We start from the raw sequence: 23,657 nt of genomic DNA on the forward strand, positions 1-23,657 counted from the left end.
TTAATTAGGGTCCTCCAAAGTAGCAGTTGCAGGTAAAACCTTTATTTGGTTTTGTTTGGAATCGCCACAGTGCAAGCTATCGATTTCATACATCATTTCACTCTGCCGAGTTTTTTTTCGCTTGCTCAGCTCTTTCAGATTTTGATGACTGTCTTTTAAGATACAGCTTGGACCAAAGAGTTCTTCCATAAGAGTTTTCTTCTTCTCCATTGACACTGTAGGAGTGTGGCCTTCACTGTGTGTTGAAAAAGTGTCCTGCCTTGTTTTGGTAGCATTACCAAATGAGGGTTCATAGGTATTAATTGAATTTCCCCCCATTATTTCAATTTGGTGCCTGCTCCCCTGTCTACTATTGCAGAAAGTGCTTGTATTGGATATGGGACCTGACGATGGAAGTCCTTGGTGCAAATTTTCAATGACCTCTGAAAACACATACTGTTTCTTTAATTTAGATGACATTTTGTGTCTTTGTACTGCCAGCTTATCATGATCTGTTTCTTTTGCTGTTTTCTCACCACCTTCCTTGCATTCCTCATTGTTTTGCTTTTCCACTATATCTTCCTCCAGATTATTTTTATTTTTCATGACATCATTAGGATGAAAAGATCCTTCTCCCATTAATTTCTCAAGTTCATCTTTCAGAATGTCAGCATTTAATCTTTGCATGTCTCTCCTTGTCTTTTGTCCTATGTATTCACAACTGAAATATTTTTCTTCCTTTGGACATATTTCTTCCCTTAACAGTTCTAGAAGGAAATATTGTTTCAACAGTTTATTTTTTTTTACATAGTATGAAAGACAATGAAAAGTTTAAATAAATGGTATGAACTGAAGACACAACTATATATTTGGCAGCTAGAAATTCTCAAACAGAGTTAGCACTCTCAAAATAGCTGCCCATTGTGTACTCAAAGAAAAGCCGTCACCGTTACTATATATCTACGGGACTGAGGACTACTACTAACCCTTCTTTTGTTACACCAAAAGAGAGAGATTCTGGGAGCAGTTCCCTTGCTCCAATACCTGCATTGGTTGCCTTCTATTATTCTAGCAGTCTAAGAAAAAAAATGTAGATTTGATTTCATGTAGTTCTTCATACAGAGAATTCTTTAAAAAAATCAACTTTGAGAAGCTTAGAAAGGAGGATTATATGTTTCAATATACAACAAATCTTGCAACTAGTTTGCACAGCAGTCCAAACATTTTCTTGCAAAAGAAAAATCTTGTATACAAATCACTCTCCCAAGATACTGGAAAACTTGTTACCATTGAATTGCTATAGGAAATGGACTGGCGTGGCTAAAATGTTCAAGAGTGTTGTATACCATGACATTTGTTTACATATATAGTATAAAGCAGGGGTGGGGAACCTTTTTCCTGCCAAGGGCCATTTGCACATTTATAACGTCATCCGGGGGCCATACCAGGTGTAGATCTCCCGGTGGGGGGGGGAGAGGCTAGATTTGCCAGGTCTCCGGCCACCACCTGCAGGTTGGCAACCCCAGGGGAGGCCACGCAGAGAAGGCCTGGAGGGTGCCCCCGCTCCCCCAGGCAGGAGGGCAGCCAGCGGTGGGCCCGAGCAAACAAGGCGCCAGGGGGGCGCAGCACGCGGTCGATCAGGAAGGGAGGAAGGAAGGAAAACAGAGAAAGAGGGAAAGGGAGAGAGAGAAAGAAATAGAAAGAGGAGGAAAAAGAAAATGACCGAGACAAAGAAAGAGACAGAGAGGGAGAGAGAAAAGCCTTTCCCCCCACACAAACTCACACCCGCCAGCCCCACACAACCTGGCCCCAGGCTCCATGCCCTCCCCCCCCCCAGAGTCCACAAAAGGCCCCCGAAGCCCGATCGGCTCCTGCGCGCATGCTCTGCCGCTGGGAGCCGTGGGCCTCTTCCCTCTCCCTCGCTGCTCAACAGCGGACAGGCAGTGAGGGGCTTACAGAGTGCCCTGGCGTTCCTGCACGCTGCAGCTAAAGGGGGCAGCCTTGGGGGAACCGTCCTTCCTCCTCCTCTCACCGACCAACAGCTGTCAGTCGGTGAGAGGAGGTCCAAAGCGTGCTGCAGCGCCTCTGCAAGTCGTGGCCCCAGGAACACCCTCAGGGGGGCTGCCCTGCCTCGCCCCTCTGTGGCAGGGCCCCGGAGCTCCTGAGGGCCACAAGAATGTCCTCGGGGGCCGCATACAGCCCCCGGGCCTGAGGTTCCCCATCCCTGGTATAAAGTCATGCAATGCCTGAAATACTCTTAAAATACCTTTGCATGTTATATTTGAAGCTTCTTGCTTTGGAGATTTTTCAATTTGATGAACTTCTGATTTTAGTTCTGTCTCTTCATGCACATCACATAGTTTTTGTTTTGAATCTTGTGTTGTCTTCTCCTTAAACACATAGTCAGAAAGAGAAAATATACCGCAATATATTTGCATCTTTTAATTTCTGAAAATCCATGAGCAGTGACAATGTAGTGAATGATAAAGGTATTTGCTATATTAATAACATCACTCTGATCTCAGTCCTTTCAAGCAGGAGTTCTCAAATCCTTCATAAATTAAGGGAAACTATTTGGATCTCCCCAAGATTAACACTGGCTTTAAGAATGGCAATACATCTGGCTGCTGTGGTTCAGGGGGGAGTTTAAAAGAAACAGTATCACTGAGAATCTGAGGGAACACCTAGTCCACAGTAACACTCATAAATGTGTTAGTCACCAGAGTTTTACCAGGCACTAATCCTTCCCAGGGGCATTTTGCCTGTGGAAATAGTAATCATTGTAAATTAACATGCAATATGAAATATTTCATCAACCTTCAAATAAAAAATATATACTACCAGATTTTACAACATGTAACTACACGGGTTATATATATCTTCCAATGCCCCTTTAATAAAATAACAAGGAACGTAAGAGCATGCTTTTATTTTTTGTGTGCCGTCAATTCACAATGGACTTATAGCAACCCCATAGGGTTTTCAGGGCAAGAGACTTGAAGGTGGTTTGCCATTGCCTGCCTCTATGTCGTAACTGGTGTTCCTTGGAGGTTGTTTCTGACAAGATCAGGCTAGCCTGGGGCTGCCTAGGTCAGGCCAAAAACATGCATAGGAGAACAGAAAAGAAAAATTGAAAACAAGCACCCCATTGGCTGAACACTTTATTGAAAATAATCATGGTTCCTCTGATTTTACCTTTTTGGCTGTGAAAAAATTAACTTATCAGCATGAGAGACTGCTACTAAAAAAAGCAATTTGGACTGTGAGACTTGAGATGCTGACACCGAAAGGGTTAAATTTGTCTCTGGAATTGTGTCAGCTTATGTTAAATAGAGAGATGTTGTTTCAGGTAAATACTGATACAGGTTGAGTATCCCTTATCTGGATGTCTGATATTCAGACTGATCCTAGAACCGGACCTTTAGAGCCGATATGCAGGCATTACTCACAGGCCCTCAGCAGTGCCATTGATGGTTCAATGTACACAAAATTTAAAATGTTGTTTAAAATTACATTCTGGCTATGTGTATAGAGCACTGGTTCCCAACCAGGGGTCCGTGGACCCCCAGGGGTCCACAAGAACTAAATTAAGGTCTGTGAAACAAAGTTATAAACCCATAATAAATTAATATTTTCAATTATAAGTTCTCTATTATAAAAATATATATTCAAAAATTATTCTAAGTTTAATGTTTAACTAACAGTTATGATTAAAGTTTATTTTCAAATTCTCTGAATTTTTATTTTGAACGTTGGGGTCCCTGCACTGAACAAAAAAGTCCTAGTGGTCCCTGGTCAAAAAAAGGTTGGGAACCACTGGTATAGAGTATACATAAAACATATGTAAAAACGTAAATGAATTTCGTGTTTAGACTTGGGTCCCGTTCCCAAGATATCTCATTATGTATACGCAAATATTCCAAAATACAGAAAGATCCAAAATATGGACCACTTTTGGTCCCAAGCAGTCTGGATAAGGGATACTCAACCTGTATAAACAAGGGTCCTTCCATCGGCAGTTGCTATTGATCTTGTACCCTTGTTTAAGAAACACTGCAAGACTAACAGGTTTGTAACATTTTTCTAGGCAGAAGATTCTTTTCAAACTGAGCCAAAACCTGTTGGGTGCTGGACAGTTTTTCTTATCTCACATATGGGGAGTTTTTCTCTCCATCATTCTCCTTCATGCAATCATAAGGGCAGAATAAGCTCTAGTGGTTATATTTTGCAAATTATAATTTTGATTTTTAACACAATGCTTTATTTACAAAATTTTAACTAAATAACTATTGCTGTTTATGACAACGCCGCAATGTATTTGCATATTATATATTACAGATTCCCCAGAATAAGCCTATTGGTGAGACACATAGGGAATTTTAACTGCGTAATAAAATATCTTTTACTTTATTTGCACCATCGGCCTTTGACTTATTTTTATCTCTTAATGATTGGTGTGGCCTTTTTATTTTCTCCTAGTTACTGTAGTATCAAAAGCTTGTAAAAATGAAGGATTGGATCATAGATCATAAATCACAGATTGGAATCTTGGTATAAAAGAAGCACAACCAAGATGTGGGAAAGCAGGTGAGGCTGTCACACCAACCAGTTCAGCAGAACTACAAAACCTAAAAATCCTTTTTTCATGTTCCTTTCCTAGTAATGTTGTGAAGGCCAACTGTGCAGTAAGAGCCTACCTTTCCCCCACACCCTATCCTGATGCTACAAAGTATTACCATCTTGAGTTAGAGGGAGGTATATTGTCCCGCTCTAACACGGGTCCCCAATGTGGTGATTGTGGGTGCCATGGTGCCTGCTGACACCTTTTTTGGCACCTGCCAAGTGTTGGGGACCCTGCTCTTAACATATGGCAGAAATGGTACCTTAGGTTTCATCACTGGGGATGGGTGGCCTGTGCCAAAGTTGCTCCAATCAAACTGGCACTGCCAGAGTATTGAGCTCCCTCTGGTAACACTTGGACCCTTGTTTCATCTAGCTTTTATTTTTGTAGCAACTTTTCTACAGGTTGTCTTTAATGTCATAAAGTTTTACATTTATTACAATTAAAAGTTCTTAATTATGAATACATGTCACATTGCCATTTAGCAATATGGAAAGAACATGTCATTTTCAATTATCTAAAGCGCTCCAGAAAATCTGAGAACTGTTAAGTGCCAATGTTACAGGAAGAAAAAAAATATAGCATTAGATTCAGAGAAGACAACTTTAATCCGGTCTGCCATACCTCTTTTAAAACTGCACTTTTCTCTGTCTCATGCTTTTCAAGTGGGGTCATTGTTTCTACTTTAATACTTTTATCTGCTTGTACTGCTTTGCTTATATTAACATCTATAATGGAAGAATTAATAATGGAAAACATTAACTTATTGAAAAATGAACATAAGATCCAGTAACTGTAAAACCTCAAAAAGATCATTGACATGCAGCCTGACCCTTAGTCCCACTGATTTAAATCGAACTTACTCCCAATATGTATAGGATTGCAGCTCTAATAACATACATATGCCTAGTTCTACAGACTTAGAAGTGCAACAGTGTTCATGAATTTCCTTCCCTGAACTGATCAGAAGAAGAGTGAGGGGGGGAGTTTGAACGGTGGTCACTTCCCCAAGCGGGTGGGGGCGGCGCTCCATGTATGCTACAATAGGTCTGCAACCTGCTTACAGATTTCTGGACTGTGACCCCTTTGTACAGACAACTCACATTCATGAATATGGGATATCATGTTTCCTCTCAGTAAAGGTGATGCACAGTGTAGAAACCTGTCTATATTTAAACATCATTAGTCCAATTAAATAATATACAAGAATACATATAAAAACAGATTTTATAATCAGGTACTTAGTACCTGCAAAGTTGCCAGATCAAAGTTGCCAGCTTTTAAACTGGTCCCTCTGGCTGTCCCTTTAATATTATTTGATCTGCAGCAAATACCAGGTGATGTTCCTTACCTCCAAGCCATGAAAATCTTCAACTGCCTGCCTATTTCCATGCATTACACCTCTAGAGGGACGGGACATTGTTCTCCAGACCTGTTGGCATCCTAGTTCAAACAGATCACTTGCCATACTCATGTATAGACACACATCAGAAGTGGGTTCTAGTTCATAAAAACCTATACCCCAAAGAATTGTCCAGTCTTTAATACGTCACCAGACGTCTTTCTAAGTTCTGTTGTTGCTGCATCAAATGCAGGTCTCCCCAAGGAACTGAACCAGGAGAAATCTGTGTAAGTTTCCTTAGTCCTCAGACTAGGGGAAGCAGTACATCTAGCTGTATAGTACAGTCAAAGTTTTTCTTCCACAGTTATTATCAGCCCAGTCATTCTTAGCACTGCAGTCTATGAAAAAACTGTAAAGTAGTTTGATATTACCCAGTAAAAAACTTTTCCTGCAACTTAGAATGTACTGTTGTACTGCAACTAAGTTGCTGATTTACTGACTCTGTATGGGGGGGCAGCATTATTGGACCATTGACTGGTTAAGATGGGGCAAGAAGAGATTCTGTAAAGTGCATGCATTCTCTCTTCCCATAACAATGGGATGGTGCTGCTTGTGGAGAAGCTTGTAAGCTTCTCCACAGCCTAGCTCAGGGAATTACAATCACTGTTACTGATTATCTACTCTGAAGGCAGGAACAGGCATCTTAACTCAACTGCATTGTTACTTTGGAGTAAGATCCCTTGAATACAGCAAGAACAAAATTTTCCTCAATGTCCATTATTCTTGCCTCCTTCCCTCTCCCCTCACAATAAAGCAGCCCTATTCTAGCACTTTTAAGTGGTGGGCCTTACATCAAATGCTGCAGGATGTTACAAATGTTAGAAGAAGAGTTGGTTTTTATATGCCGACTTCCTCTACCACTTAAGGGAGACTCAAACCAGCTTACAATCACCTTCCCCTCCCCACAACAGACACTCTGTGGTGGGTGGGGCTGAGAGTGACTGGCCCAAGGTCACCCAGCTGGCTTTGTGTGTAGGAGTGGGGAAACACATCTTCACCAGATTAGCCTCCACCGCTCATGTGGCGGAGAGGGGAATCAAACCCGGTTCTCCAGATCAGACTCCACCGCTCCAAACCACCGCTCTTAACCACTACACCACGCTGGCTGTAAAACCTTCTCATCAGGCTTGTGACACATGGAAGACATAAAACAGCCTACCGGTATATTCCACTTTAAAATAGTGGACACATTTTAAAAACGTCTCTAATAAAATTACCTTTGGGGGAAGACTCAAGGTCACATTTGTCTTGTTGACTTTTATGTAGCCGGTTTGCATAAATATTTTTTATGCTAATTTCTCGTGCTTGTTCCTACAAAAATAGAGTATTATACTTCAGAAATGACAGTAAAATGTGTTACATGCACCACAATGAATGCCATCTACCTTGATTAGCTAAATTCACCTCCTTGTTATACCATATCAAAGCATTCAGAGGTACTTATTTATTTATTTATTTAAATAGTCATACATACCTAACATCTTGGCTTACAGCAGCTTAGTAGCATGTGTGTTTATCCATGATTCTAATCAAGCAAATGTTTCGTACACTTGTCAGGTCAGCTGGCTAAATGCAGCTCATTCTGAGGAGCTTCCTCAAGCTCCTTTATCTAGTGAGCCTCTTCAAACATGCCTTTTTAGGGCTTGCTTAAGGAATTCACAACTCCAAAGCTGCTCCCTACAAAATGGCACTGAAAATGTTGACTGCCGAGCTTGCCTACAGTGCTTGATGTAACTTCGATCTTGGATTGATGAAATGGTTTTAACTGTTGTACTCACTATTGTCTGTTTATTGTTGTATTGTTCGTTGTAAATCGCCCTGAGCCTGGCTTCTGCCGGGAAAGGTGCAGGATATAAATCAAATAAATAAATAAAGCTAGGTCTTGAATTTGACAGTTCAGGTGCACTTAGTTTTTGAGTTAGAGACCTTGCCATTGCAACTTTCTATGGTGGCATTTGTAGAACCCCCTCCTTCCCAGAGAAATTGGCTTGGCCCACTCTATTGAAAGATTCAGGCAGATGCTGAAAACTCAACTGTTTGGACACGTTTTTTGAGGTCTGAGCTGCCATCTCAATTTAAGCATGTGGACTGATTTTCTTTTTAATTGTTGCATTTTATGATTGTTGGGTGATTTTAATTATTGCTATGTAAGCCACTATGAGGTCAATGGCTGAAAAGCAGCCTACACATCCAATTATAAATAACTAAATAACCTCTGGCAGTATTTGAGAACTGTCAAAAATCAAACCATCAGGAATCGACCTTTTCCTCCACCCCGACCACACATTCTAAAGCATTCTGTTTTCAATCTAGAGGATGAACTTAACTCAGAATCCAAATTTTAAATGTTATTTAATTTTTCCATTTTACAAAATGGGACTCCATCTCTATGTCTTAATTGAAACAGCACCTGAACTTCATAGCTGCAGGTGAAAGAATAAGGATTCCGCTACATTTTTCCCTTTCTTAAAAGCAGGGCTATAGCCAGAGTGGGGCAAGTGAGTGCACCACCATACCTAGCACACTGATTTATCTCAACTAGGAATGTATTAAAATAGTTTTCTTAATTTGTGACATTACAGCTTGCAATGCTTCTTTTTAGAATATGAAGTTTCTAGTTAGCAAAGACGAATGGATACTGGAGCCCTCCTACAGTAGAAACACTCCAAACTCTCCCCAACTAATTTAATTCAGCTCCACTCATCTAATATTCCTCCTCCCCTTTATACCTTATCATGCTGAAGTTAGCGTACAAAATACTTCCTCTAGTCAAGTCTGCAGAGAACCGCCATGGGCCCTCAGACAAAGATACCTATGGGTCCCCTTCACCCCACCTGGACTTCAAGCACTATACAAAACAAATTTGCATAACTTTCCCAGCTGCAAGTGCCTCCAAGGTGATCAGGGCATCTGGAATTTTGACTCCCTCCTAGCACCCCTCCTGCCTCTAGCTGCTAAGACTGTGAGTGAAGCAAGATGCTTAAAGGAGGTAAATGGTTATGTCAGTAAGTTCTCATTTATTCAGGGGAAATGGCCATTATAAACAGGCAAAATTTTGGAACATAAAAAATTATTCTTACTCAGCTAACAATTCATACACATTAAACTGCACACAAACACATGCACTAGACCACTAGAATGTAGAAATGTATGATGGTTATGGGGGGGGGGAACCCTGGTTTTCTGTTTGTTTTTAATGCCTCACCTAAAAATGTGGCTGTCCCACCAGTGAGACAGGCTGGCTAAAAGTACCAGTTTGGTCTCAAAAGAGTCATTACAAAATATTTTGATGCCAAACAGTGTGGAAAGTACATACAGTTATCTGTTATGATATCAGATTTAACTGAACTCTAATCCTCTACCTCAGACTTTATTAAACATGCTTAGCACTCTAACTCTTCTAATGACAGAGCATTAATCTGGTGCAAAGAGCTTTCTGCCAACCCAAGAGGTTGTTTCAGAACAGGATTTCACCCACTGTTATGTTTTTAATGTAATACAGCTTCTTTTCATATGTTCTAAAGCAGCTTCTTTTCCAATGTTCTAAAATGAGCATATTAAATACAATACACACTGATAGTAAAAGATATGTAATTTAAGCTTCAAATACCTTAATTTTTTGATTAAGTGATATAATTTCCATTTGAAGATTCGTGGAATTAATCTGAACTTTTACTGACTTTTTCTTCTCAGCAGCTAACTGATGACTAAAGGAGGTTTTATTCAGCAGCAGCTCCTTTTCCAGACACTAAAGATTCAAGTATGACAAAGTATCATGTTTAAAAAGAAGGACCACCCAAAACTGGAAATTGTAATAAACTTCTTTGGGAAGATGAACAGCCCCAATCTCACATATAATACCATCACTTTATATCACTCTGTAAATTAGGATTAGTTATTTGGAAGATATTCAGTACCCTAGCGATAGAAAAATGAATTACAAATAAATTAAATAATAGCCTCCATAAAAAGGAAAGCCATTGGTTCACAATCTGAGGTACATGAAAAATCGAATCCATTTTTATCCAGCCATTCTTCTAAGGACCTCAGGGCAACATACATGGTTTTCCCCTGCTCCATTTTATCGTCACTACAGTGACTGGTGTAAGCGAGAGAGTGCTTGGTCCAAGGTCACCCAGTGAGTTTAGTGACTGAGTGGAGATTTGAATCCTAGCCTCATAGAATCACAGAGCTGGAAGGGACCACCAACGTCATCTAGTCCAACCCCCTGCACAATGCAGGAAATTCACAACTACACACACACACACCCTCCAGGATCCCTGACCAATCTGGCCTGGAGGAAAACTGCTTCCTCACCCCAAAGTGGTGATCAGCATTTCCCTGGGCATGTAAGAAAGGGCCACGAGAACCAAACACACAACCCTTCCTGCCCTCCCTCTCCTGACCTGCCTGTTGACAGAACCAGCAATGCTGGCAGATGGCCATCTAGCTTCTGCTTAAAAACCTCCAAAGAAGGCAAGCCCACCACCTCCCAAGGAAGAGTGTTCCACTGAGGAACCACTCTGTTAGAAAGTTCTTCCTAATGTTTAGCCGAAAACTCAGTCCTAGTCTCTTTCACCACTAAATCACAGTGGCTAGGAACACACATGAGTCTTTCTCTGCCTCTTATGAAATCTAGGGGAAAAAATAACACTCTTTCCCTAGCAGCTAGTACTGGCATCAGCCTGAGAGGCTTGCAAATCTGGCCAGCAGGGTTCCTCAAAAGTTGAAATGACTAGGAGACCTCCTCCAGCCAGAACTATGTCTGTGTATATCTGTGCATGCTATAAGCTTAGGATAGTTTCTTGAATGTCATGCTCTGAGACCTCCTGACACATACCTCAGATTCATTCTGCTGTCCAGCATTTAGATATACTACTAATTCAAAAATTACACTTGATGAATGACCCCCCCCCTAAATGATTTTAGCAACAACAGGGTGAAATTGAATTGAGATTAAGGCTGTGGTACCAAGCGTACTGACTCAGAAATAACACCCACTGGTATGAGATACAAGTACTCAAGCTTGGGCAAAACTATTCAATTTGCCCTAGATTTTGGTCTCTAGCTATTCATCAGAGCAGGCTTTAGGAAAATCACTGTATCTCCCATCTGAAAGGGTGCTCCCATGATGCACCCAAGCAGCAGCTGCATCTGAGCAATGCATTAGAAGTCTAGCATCATCCTCACATGGAATATTTCAGTTGTGAAAATGCATTTGGCATGCTAAATATTACCTGAATTCTCTTATCACCGGCTTCTTTACTTTCAGTAAGGGCTCTTAATCTGAGCTGAAGTTCCCCTCTCTCAGTAAGATTCTTGTCTTCACTAAGAGTCTGCAGTGCCTGGAAAGCATCTTTCGTCTTTAGCAGTTGTATTTCAACTTCTCTAAGCTTCCTGGATGTATTGCGCTCCTTTTCCTGAGACTTCCCGAGAAGCACTCTTAGAGTCCTCACTTCTCCACAGTGTTTTTCCAACAGATCAGGCAGGTTAGTCTCCGCATTTTCATATTTCGCTATTACTTTTAAATGTCGGTACTGGAGACGCTTCAAAAGCTGGTTTTCCATATTGGATGCTTCCAATTTATTCTTCAAAACACACACTTCGTTTTTCAGTTCCTTAACTTGATGAAGTCTGGCTGACAATACGCGGCGAGCCACATTACTCTTCTTCTGGGAATTTCTGTCACAAGCAAAAGAAGTCTTTTTCTGTTGTTTCTTCTTAGGTAGCTTCTTTCCTCCTATGTTCAAATCAAACCAAGACAGTATAACACAAGATAAATGAGACACAAATAAGTCTATATAATTTCTAGGCCCAGTATTGGATAATATTATTTCGATATCAAGTACAATTTCAGAAACAATGTAATTCATGCAAAGGAATGTTGAAATATTTTAGGCTTTCATATCTACTACACAGACATTGTCACTGATGTATTTTGTCCAGTTTATGTATGATGCCAGTGTATCTATTAATGCTTCTTTCCAAAAGTTACAGCTCTATCAATGAACAGATCTTAAGATTCTCAAAACAGTGCTCCTTACTTTATGGACACCTCTCCGAAAAATGCCCTTCATCCTAGACAGATTACATGCTCATAATCAGGTAAAGAAACATTATAAGCAGTTAGGAATTCATTAGATGTAGATTCCTTCAGTGTACGACACATATGCAGATAGGTTCAGGTGATATTCCACTTGGAAGCTTTATTGTGTTGAGTCATGCACACATACAAGGTTACATATATCACATGTATACAGAATGGGGAACTCCAGGCCTGGTACACAATGGGTTTCTGTAAGTGCCAGGAGGAAAGGAGAGGGGCAAAATAGCAAATCTGGATGAATAGTTTGCCTAGTTAAATGGTACAAAGATACAGGCATGATCACTGTGGGATAAGCAATGGGAGCATTCAAATTTCAATAGCCTATACTAGACTTCATAGAAAATAAAATATTGTTGAAAAAGCTTAACAATTTCTAGATATACTTTTTGTTTAAAGACACTACTAAGTCAAAATAGCCAGGAAAAAAATCAAAAAGGTTAACGAAATCATAATACTTTCCAGGGATCAAGGCAAATACAAATACAGAGCATAGTAACCTGTACCTAATTTCATATTACAGGTCTAAAAGATAAGGCTAAAAATGCAAGACCCCTTAATATAGTATACTGAACCACTTATTCTTTTCCTAGCCAGGTATGCCGGATTTTAATAGCTGCAGTGCAGAATTTAGCGGGCTGGTGAGAAACCTGTTTTCCAACTTTTAATAACAGCTTGGCCAGGGATAAATCTGATCGGCCAGGGAAATTTTTGACCAGTGGAAAAATAAATCTTATATGGACTTCCTGATAATATGGACATCTAATCAGGACATGTTCTGTGGTTTCAACATCCCCTGACCCGCAGGGGCAGAACCTTTCCGCTATGGGAGCCTTCTTGTATCTTCCTTCCAGAACCGCCGATGGAAGCACCTGTCACCTGGCAAGAGTAAAGGCTTTCCTATGCTTAATAATTTCCAGATGAGTTAGGTAAGCTGCCAGGAAGAAAACATAGATTTTTCAGATAACAAAAAGGATAGTGATCTCCCAAGGTCTGTCTGGCATTTGGTGTCATTTACTTTTTGTTCCAAAAGGTATATTGCCTGATCTTTGTCCTGTTCCAAAAGAGATACTGGAGAGAAGCCCAGCCCAACCATTTTGTTGAAGATCTCCTTAAGCCACAGGGACTGAAAATTGTCCTGCAGAATCAGTGTGATAAGCCTTGGGGATTTAAATTTAATTTAAGCCACAGAATGATGGAGGCAAGGCACTCTTGATTCTACCCTCACCATTCCTGTCTCCAGTCATATGAGTGTGTTAGGCACGCAACGGGGCAAGTGTAAGACTGCTCTCAGGAATTTTGCTTAAACTCACTCAAGTGGAGCAAAGCATGATGAAGGTCCTAAACAGCATTTGGGCCAATGTTTTGCCTGGTATAGTCTGAGGGCAGCTGGAATATAGTGCCCTCCTTCAGCTCTTAAGAATTTAATTATTTTGAATGCAGATTTTTGTCCTAACTCTGCTACATATTCACTGTGGGCTCCCCTTGAACCAGAGGTGTGTAAAACTACTCCAAGATATTTAAACTTGGCGACTTGTTCTATTTTGTGGCCATTTATACTCCATGCTCACACTTTCGGACATCTACCAAAGGCCATGATTTTGGTCTCTAGCTGTTCATCAGAGCAGTATTGAGCTAGCCTCCTCAAGGCTCTTCTAAGGCCCACCATGGTTCTAGATATTAGAACCTCATCATCAGCATACAACAGAACAGACAAGTTGTGATCAGCTAGCTTGGGATGATGGAATTCACAGTCCCTTAAACTGCTGACCATGTTGTTAATATAAAAAATAAACAGTTTTGGTGAGGATCAAGGGTTTGTTAATGGCAGGAGGGGAAGTTATAGTTAATTCCTAAACTTCAACTTGATCAGCAACTAGTTGATGATGGGGGACTTTTGTGGTTGGAAGACAGTCTACAAATACACAAATTAATTAAGGGTTCAGTGTTCTTTGGAAAAGATTTCTTGCTGGATACGCTGCAAAATAAATATAGGGCACATCTTTTAATGGCCTGTATCCTGCAATTCCTCTCTGCTATTCTGAGCCTTCTTCCAACCTAAGTAGCTTTCCTTTAACTTGTGACTTTTCCTCTGGTGGAAGATACATGTGAGTTGGACATTTTCTTAGGCTTGAGAACTACATTTGACTTTGCTGAGTCAAATGTCATACCTTTTTCCATAATGAACTTTGTTAATTTACAACAATGAGCTAGGATAAAAGGTAACTCTAAAATCATTCTTCTCAGATCTTAATGAACTACCTCTTCTTCCATTATGGACCCATGTGAACTCACTTGGGACAGTTTTACTATCTCCACCCCAAACAGATGCAATTAGCTGCTTCCACTGTTGCTTCCATTTTTAGTCACAACCCTGAAATTTGTACCCCAGCCTTCACTGAAGGTGTTCTGGGGAGTGCACATGGTGGGTCCCTCATTTATCCTCATAAAGTCCTGTGAGATACATTAGGCTGTAAGATCATGACTGGTCCAAAGTCATCCAGTGAACTAATAGGAACTTCAACTCAGGTCTCCCTGGTCCTAGTGTGACAATCTAACCAATATCCTGGCCTCTATTTAAAATATAACAGCAAATATGGTCATGAATACGTGATGGTCTAACACACTGATTTAATCCTTTTTTCTTATTACAGAAGTGGCTTCCAGGTAGGTAAAACTTAATATTTGATGCAGCTGAAGTTGTCAGGGACACTTCATCAATAAACAACAGCCAATATGCTAGTAAAACCCTGAACTACATTAATGTAATGGTAATTTGTCATCTACACATGAACTTAGTAATGATCAGTGCTGCCAAATATCTTCTCACCTTTTGCTTGGTGACTATTTTCCTTTTTCTCCTTTGGTAATTCCTCCTTTTTGGTTTCTGGTTGGTCTAAATGACTGCTCCTGCTACTGTTACTACTAACACTTTCTGAAGAGACTGTGTCAAAGTCTTCACTGTACAACTTCTGAGCACTTCCACAGTTGTTCTGTTCTGAACAACTGCTGCTATTGCTGCTAGCTCTTCTTGAAGCATTAGAATGTAAGTCATTGGCATGGTCAAGCTGAAAACATCCACTTCCACACTGACTGTTACGTTTGTTACAATTATTAACTTTATTAGTACTGTTGCTTTGGGTTCCCTTATAGATTCTGCTAGGAGAATCACTCGGGCTTTCATTTCTTGCATGTCGTTCACATTCATCATCTTCTTGGACTATAAAACGGAGGAAACAGTCCTCTGAAGCTGTTATTCCGTTGTTACAGTACATCATGATCAACAGGCATAACCTACTGGAAGTCAGAAAGATTGCCAGTTATTTACAAAACTGAAAAAAACAAGACATTATATTTAAATTAGAACTGGGAATCACGCTATTTGTTACTGCTAGCTCAAGGATTCATCCTTTATGCTCTCGTAAGTAGTTCTCTCCCCCTCCTGATTCCATACCGATAAACCTTTATAACATAAATCTCATTACTATATGATTTATTCTCTGAAGATGGGATGTGCTTACATGATAGAGTACATGTTTCCAGCCCAGCAGTTCTCAAGGCACAAGGTTTGGCCTCTGATTTCTTGGGGAGAGGAGCTAATCATATGTACATCATATATGCAGACAAATATTTAAAACTACATAAGAAACTCTTCCCTCAGGCTATCCATCCCCAGGAAAATACTATGGGGGTGGTGGCAAGTTACACATGTGGAAAAGTGCCGGGGAACTCCAACACAGTCATATTTGACTTCAAAAGGGGAAAATTCTCTTAGATGAGAAATTGATAAAAAGGAAGTTGAAAAGAACAGTTAAGAGGGCCAAATCTTTTGAAAAGGCTTGGGGGTTACTCAAAAATTCCATACTAGAGGCTCAGTTAGAATGTATATCACAATTCAGGAAAGGTAGTACAGAGTCTAAGAAGTCACCAGCATGGTAGCATGGTTAACAAGCACAGTAAAAAGGCCTCCCTTCAGAAACTGGAAGGCTTACCTGAATGAGGCAAAACAACACAAACTTGCACAAAGGAAATGCAGACAATTAGGGATGGGAAAAAAGAGATTTGAGGAATGTATCACTAAAAGCATAAAGACCAACAATAAAGAATTCTTTAATTACACCAGGAGCAGGAAACTGGCTAGGGAAGCAGTTGGACAATGAAAATAAAAGAGTACTAAAGGAGAATAAGGCAATTGCTGAGAAGCTAAATGAATTCTTCTCATCTCTCTTCACTGCTGAAGATATAAGGCAAATACCTGTTCCTGAATGGATGTTTTCAGGAGGGGAAGATGTGGAGCTTAGGCAAATAGCAGTGACAAGGGAGGAAGTTCTAGAACTTACAGACAAATTACAAACTAACAAATCACCAGGACCAGATTGTATCCATCCTAGAATTCTTAAAGAATTCAAATGTGAAATTGCTGATCTTCTAAGATATGCAACATGTCCCTAAAATCAGCCTCTGTACCAGAGGACTGAAAATAGGTCAATGTAACTCCCATTACAAAAAAAAATATGATCTGGGGGGTGGGGTATCAAGGAAATTACAGGCCAGTTAGCTTAATGTTTGTCCCAGATAAATTGATGGAAAGCATTATTAAAGATAAAATAGTCAAGTATATAGAAGGACAAGTCCTGGTGAATACAAACCAAGATGGCTTCTGCAAAGGTAAATCCTCTCAGTAACCTTTTACAATTCTTTGAAAGTGTTAATAAACATGTGAACAGGAATGATCTGGTAAATATTGTTGATTTAGATTTCCAGAAGGCTCACCAAAGACTGCTGAGCAAACTTCAGAATCATGTGATAGCAGGAGGATATTGATTAGCAACTGGCTAAAAAACAGGAAGCAGGGAGTAGGAATAAATGGTAATGGAGATGTGATCAGCAGGGTCCCTCAGGGATCTATCTTAAGACCAGTGCTTTCCAACTTGTTCATAAATGACCTGGAGTTAGGGGTGAGTAGTGGGGAAGCCAAGTTTGCAGATGACACCAAATTATTTAGAGTGGTTAAGACAAAAATGGATTGTGAAGAGCTCCAAAAGGATCTCTTCAAACTAGGGAAACGGGCATTAAAATGGCAAATAAGATTCAACGTGAGCAAGTATAAAGTGATAAATATTGGAGCAAAAAATCCCAACCTCACATTTGATGGGATCTGAGCTGGCAGCAACAGATCAAGATAGGGACCTTGGGGTGGTAGTGGATAGCTCAACGAAAATGTCAACCCAATGTGCAGCTGCTGTGAAAAAGGCAAATTCCATGCTGGCCATAATTAGACAATAGAGAATAAAACTGCTGCTATCGTATTGACCTTATACAAATCTATGGTGAGACCACACTTGGAATATTGTGTAGTTTTGGTCATCACACCTGAAAAAGAATACTGTAGAGCCTGAAAAGGTACTGAAAAGATTGACCAAAATGATCAGGGGGCTAGAGCAGCTTCCCTATCAGGATCAATTAAAATGCTTAGGGCTGTTTAGCCTAGAAAGAAGGCGAGTAAGGAGAGACCTGATAGAGATTTATAAAATTATGCATGGTATGGAGAGATTGGAGAGGGAGAAACTTTTCTCCCTCTCCCATAACACTATAACCCGGGGTCATCCACTGAAGCTGAAGGGTGGGAGATTCAGGACAGACCAAAGCAAGTATTTCTTCACACAATGTATAGTTAAGTTGTGGAACTCACTGCCACAAGATATGGTCATGGCTGCCTACTTGGAAGGCTTTAAAAGGGGAGTGGACAAATTAATGGAGGACTGGGCTATCAGTGGCTACTAATTATGAATGATATCTACTCTTCCAGTATCAGAGGTAGTATGCCTCTTTAAATCAGTTGCTGGGGAGCACAGGCAGGAGTATGCTGTTGCAGTCTTCCTCTTTGTGGGCTTCCCAGAGTCAGCTGGTTGGCCAGTGGGTGAACAGAATGCTGGACTAGGTGAGCCTTTGGTCTGATCCAGCATGGCTCTTCTTAGGTTAATATTTCTTGCTACTGCAGAAGCCCACAAAGAATCCGAGATCCTGAATTTTATGCATTTATTTTAACACCTTTTAAAACATGCTTACCACGATGGTCAATGTGTAGATAAAGGACACAATGAAAATGAGTCGATCTTCATTTTAGAAAGGCTTGGCAGCAGAAAATAAAAGGCTGTGAAATATATTTGTAATGTCAGAAAAACTCGGGGGAAGAGCAGGGAAAAGTTAAACAGGACAATGGAACAAAAACCGGGCCAGGATAATATGCAGCAGTGGGTTTCAGATAGCCAGCTCAAGGTTAACTCAGCCTTCCATCCTTCCGAGGTCATTCAAATGAGTGCCCAGCTTGCTGGGGGTAAAGGGAAGATGACTGGGGAAGGCACTGGCAAACCACCCTGCAAACAAAGTCTGCCTAGTCAATGTCAGGATGTGACGTCACCCCATGGGTTAGGAATGACCCGGTGCTTCCACAGGGGACTACCTAAAGAGGGCGGGGGGAAGAAATAACCCAAAAGGAGATGGAAAAGACAGGCACACATATTATCAAAGGACTTCTGACAAAGTCAAAATGCTAACTGAAACATTCAGAAGGATCTAGTTACTGCATACGGTGAAAAGTGTTTTTTAAAAAACCAGGTGTATAATTTAGGAAGAGGTGCTCTGCATGACCTCAGTGAACCATGAAGATGTGTACATCACCCCTGCACACTCACGCGCTTCTCCGCTGCGGGGACTATGGGACAATAGTAGAAAAGAGCAAGAGTCCAGCAGCACCTTAAAGACTACCAAAAATATTTTCTGGCAGGGTATGAACTTTCGTGAGCCACAGTGTGAGCTCACGAGAAAATATTTTTGTTAGTCTTTAAGGTGCTACTGGACTCTTGCCCTTCAGATAACTGAAGAAGTGAGCTGCGGCTCACGAAAGCTCCTACCCTGCCAGAAAATATTCTTGTTAGTCTTTAAGAGGCTACTATCCTCTTGCCCTTTTCTACTACCGCAGACAGACTAACAAGGCTACCCACTGTGAGATAGATAGATAGCTAGCTAGACAGACAGAATACTGATAGATAGATAGATAGATAGATAGATAGATAGATAGATAGATAGATAGATAGATGGACAGATAGATAGATAGATGGACTACAGATAGATAGATAGATAGATAGATAGATAGATAGACAGACTACTGATAGATAGATAGATAGATAGACAGACTACAGATAGATAGATAGATAGATAGATAGATAGATAGATAGATAGATAGACAGTCTACAGATAGATAGACAGACAGATAGATAGATGGACTACTGATAGAGATAGACAGACAGACAGACAGACAGATAGATAGATAGATGGACTACTGATAGAGATACATAGATAGATAGATGGATGGATAGATGGATAGATAGATGGATGGATAGATAGATGGATGGATAGATAGATAGATGGATGGATAGATGGATGGATGGATAGATGGATAGATAGATGGATAGATGGATGGATAGATGGATAGATAGATAGATGGACTACTGATAGAGATAGATAGATAGATAGATAGATAGATAGATAGATAGATAGATAGATAGATAGATAGATAGATAGATAGATAGATGGACTACTGATAGATAGATAGATAGATAGACTACAGATAGATAGATAGATAGATAGATAGATAGATAGATAGATAGATGGACTACAGATGGATGGATAGATGGATAGATAGATGGATAGATAGATGGATAGATGGATAGATAGATAGATAGATAGATAGATAGATAGATAGATGGACTACTGATAGATAGATATAGATAGATGGACTACTGATAGATAGATATAGATAGATGGACTACTGATAGATTAGATAGATAGATAGATAGATAGATAGATAGATGGACTACAGATGGATGGATGGATAGATGGATGGATAGATGGATAGATAGATGGATAGATAGGTAGATAGAAGGGCCAGAGGCCAGTAGCCCCTTAAAGACTCCCAAAAATATTTTCTGGTAGGGTAGGAGCTTTCGTGAGCCACAGCTCACTTCTTCAGATTCAGTATCTGAAGAAGTGAGCTGTGGCTCACGAAAGCTCCCACCCTGCCAGAAACTATTTTTGGGAGTCTTTAAGGGGCTCCTGGCCTCTGGCCCTTTTCTCCACCTGCAGGGCGACTAACACGGCTGCCCGCTGGGAACTACGGGACAACAGTAAGAGAAAAGCCGCACCCCAACCCTACGGGGTCTCGCCACTAAGTGGATCGAGCTCGACTCAACGGCCAAGCCGAGAGCGAACGCCCTTTCGACCCTCTCCCACGTAACCATCACGCTGTCCCCACCCCACCCCCACCCCACCCCCACCCCCCGGCCGTTGGAGGCCTCCGCTCAACTGAAGCTCCCCTCCTGCTCCTCCTCCTCCCGCGCGCAGAAAGGGGTTTCCAGCCCCGCCCGCTCCGCTCACGTTACCTGGCACGTTTGAAAACCTCGGCGGCAGAGGCTGTTGTCAGGTCCCCGTTGCTATGGCAGCCGAGGAACGTCGCGGAGGCTCATGGGACTTGTAGGCCCGTAAGCAGGGCAAAAGCGGGGCGAGGGCGCTGGTTTCCAGGGGAACCCCCCCCCCTGTAGGGCTTCGGGAAGGGCCGTTCGGCAGGGCCGGGCCTTCCCGTGGTTTACCACAACGAGGCCTTAGGAACATGAATAGGGCGTTTGCTATAGAAAGGTCGAATAAAACAGAGTTCTTCAAGAGGACTCTTTTTTTAGAAAACGATTTGGAAACTGTAATTTTAATGTCTTAATATTTAGATAGAAAAGGGCCAGAGTCCAGTCGCCCCTTAAAGACTAACAAAAATATTTTCTGGCAGGGTAGGAGCTTGAATTCTATCTAAATAGACTAACTAAAGACTAACTAAAGACTAAAATAGTCTTTAAAAAAGACTAAAAAATACTAAAATAGTCTTTAAAAAAAGACTAAAATAGACTAAAGACTAACAAAGATATTTTCTGGCAGGGTATGAGCTGTCACGTCTCACGAATTCTATCTAAATAGACTAACAAAAGACTAACTAAAGACTAAAATAGTCTTTAAAAAAGACTAAAATAGTCTTTAAAAAAAGACTAAAATAGACTAAAGACTAACAAAGATATTTTCTGGCAGGGTAGGAGCTGTGGCTCACGAAAGCTCCTACCCTGCCAGAAAATATTTTTGTTAGTCTTTAAGGGGTTTACTGGACTCTGGCCCTTTTCTACCACTGCAGACAGACTTAACACGGTTACCCACTGGGAATTAACATTTAGATAGTTCTCTTTTTTATTTATTGGATTTGTTTATTTATTTTATTGTTTTTAATTATGTAATCAAGTTTTAGGAGCCCCATGGCGCAGAGTGGTAAAGCTGCAGTGCTGCAGTCAAAAGCTCTGCTCACGACCTGAGTTCGATCCCAACGGAAGTCGATTCCAGGTATCCGGCTCAAGGTGGACTCAGCCTTCCATCCTTCCGAGGTCGGTCAAATGAGTCCCCAGGCTTGCTGGGGGTAAAGGGAAGATGACTGGGGAAGGCACTGGCAAACCACCCCGCAAACAAAGTCTGCCTAGTAAATGTCAGGATGTGACGTCACCCCATGGGTCAGTAATGACCCAGTGCTTGCACAGGGGACTACCTTTACCTTTTAAAATGCCTTTCTCCATTTCACAGGCCTGGAGAAGAGAATCCAGAATGTGGTGATGTCACTTAGCTACTCTGGCTTTAAAAGGGGACCAGATAGTTTTGTGGAGGAAAGGTACAGCAACAGCTATTAGCCGCAGTGACCAAATGCAAACCTCCAAGTTCAGAAGAACTCTCTCTGAATGCTGATGCTTGGGGTGGGGCAACAGCACAGGAAAGATCTGGCCTCTGTGTCCTCCTTGTAGACTTTCTTGGAGCATCTTGTCAGCCACAGTGGGGGAAAGGATGCTGAAGTAGATAGACCCACCTGGTCTGATCCAACGCGGCTACGCTTATGTTTTTAATGTCCCCACCACATCCCTGTCTCTCAAAGAAGAAAACACAACAAGGGAAGATGACTGGGGAAGGCACTGGCAAACCACCCCGCAAAACAAAGTCTGCCTAGAAAACATCGGGATGTGACGTCTCCCCATGGGTCAGGAATGACCCGGTGCTTGCACAGGGGACCTTTACCTTTACCTTTAATCAAGTTTTAGTACACTGTTTATTGGTATGTATCATACTGTCTTTATTGCATCCACCTTGAATCTCCCGTTCTGGTTATCCAGTGGTTCCCAAACTTTTTTTGGGCCACTGCCTCCTTGGTTCCACAAACTCAGCCCCAGCGCCCCCCTACCCTATCCTATAAAAAGCATTATTCAAAATAGGGGTTTGCATGACTCACTAAAGAAGATAGTAACAACAAGATTTCAAAACAGTAACCAATTAATTGCACATTGATTCAAAATCAAATTAAAACTTTTTAGCTGAAATTTATTCAACAAAACTGACGAACTTGATCCAGTTGTACCAGCTCTTCAAAGTCTGGGGGAAAATTCTGATCGTTTCCACCAAATTTGCCAGCATGGTGCCATAGCTTGATCTATTGTAAATTAGTGAACAACACAGTTGAAGGGGCCCACCTCTAGCGCCCCTCTGCTGCCCTCTTGCCTCTTAGTGCCCCCCTAGGTAATCCCACTGCCCCCCAGGGGTGGTACTGCCAGTGGTTCCCAAAGTGGGCAGTACCACCCCCTGAGGGGCGGTGGGATTACCTGGGGGGCACTAAGAGACAAGGGGGCAGCAAGGGGGCGTTAGAGGTGGGTCCCTTCTATTGTGTTGTTGGATAGGGTAGGGGGCGCTGGGGTTGAGTTTGTGGAACCAAGGGGGCGGTGGCCCAAAATGTTTGGGAACCACTGTGCTACACCATTTCCCTACACCATCGTGGTGCATTTGTGCACCTCCGGTGGTTTCCCTGGCTTTTCTCTGATCTTTCTTAAACCTGCTTTGCTTAGAAGTTTTGGGAAAGATTGCAGTAAAGCCTGAATGGCTGGTGTTTGAGTAGAAAAAAATAGCATTTTCCAGTCCCTATGGTAAGACATTTTCCCTGACCCTGCCCCCCCTCCCTGCATCCATTTTCTCTCCCTGCTACCTGGGAACTTAAAAAAAAAGGAACCTAGAATACCATTATATCTATATACTGTTGTAACAATAGGTGTAGTAGGTTCTCTGAATTTTCAGCTTTTTTTAAGCTTCTAACCCCTTGCTTTGTGGAGATATGAAGAAAAGGGCATATCATCAAAGAGAAGGGGTTAGACATTTACTTTTTTAAAAAGAGAAATGAAGTTGGAAATTCAGAGAACCTGATACACCTAAAGTTACAATGGTATATCAATATAACAGTATTCTAGTGCTAATTTATTTATTAAATTGCAAAAGCCCCATTGTCCAGTAGGTGGTGGTGGCTGCTGCTGGGGGACTGGGGCAGGGAACCTGCAGGGAAAACTCATGTGGAAACCCCATTACTGCTGCATTTTATCTGCAGCGCCCCGGCAGTGGGGAAACCTAAGGTGCCAACTCCAGGTTGGGAAATTCCTGAA

At 41.3% G+C, this 23,657-nt stretch overlaps 1 protein-coding gene across 1 annotated transcript; it reads right to left on the reverse strand.

Annotated features, from left to right (window-relative positions):
- Window positions 1-15,395, reverse strand: LCA5L (lebercilin LCA5 like). Its single transcript, XM_056858226.1, has 7 exons — window positions 14,936-15,395; window positions 11,240-11,742; window positions 9,613-9,750; window positions 7,220-7,313; window positions 5,225-5,328; window positions 2,246-2,369; window positions 1-746 (listed from the first exon to the last, which is right to left on the reverse strand). Exons 1-7 carry the CDS (start codon window positions 15,381-15,383, stop codon window positions 1-3), a joined length of 2,157 nt encoding a protein of 718 aa, XP_056714204.1. The 5' UTR covers window positions 15,384-15,395.
- Window positions 15,396-23,657: the final 8,262 nt, after the last annotated feature.

This window comes from Euleptes europaea, chromosome 12 (genome assembly GCF_029931775.1).
Source record: "Euleptes europaea isolate rEulEur1 chromosome 12, rEulEur1.hap1, whole genome shotgun sequence".
NCBI classification, from domain to species: Eukaryota; Metazoa; Chordata; class Lepidosauria; order Squamata; family Sphaerodactylidae; genus Euleptes; species Euleptes europaea.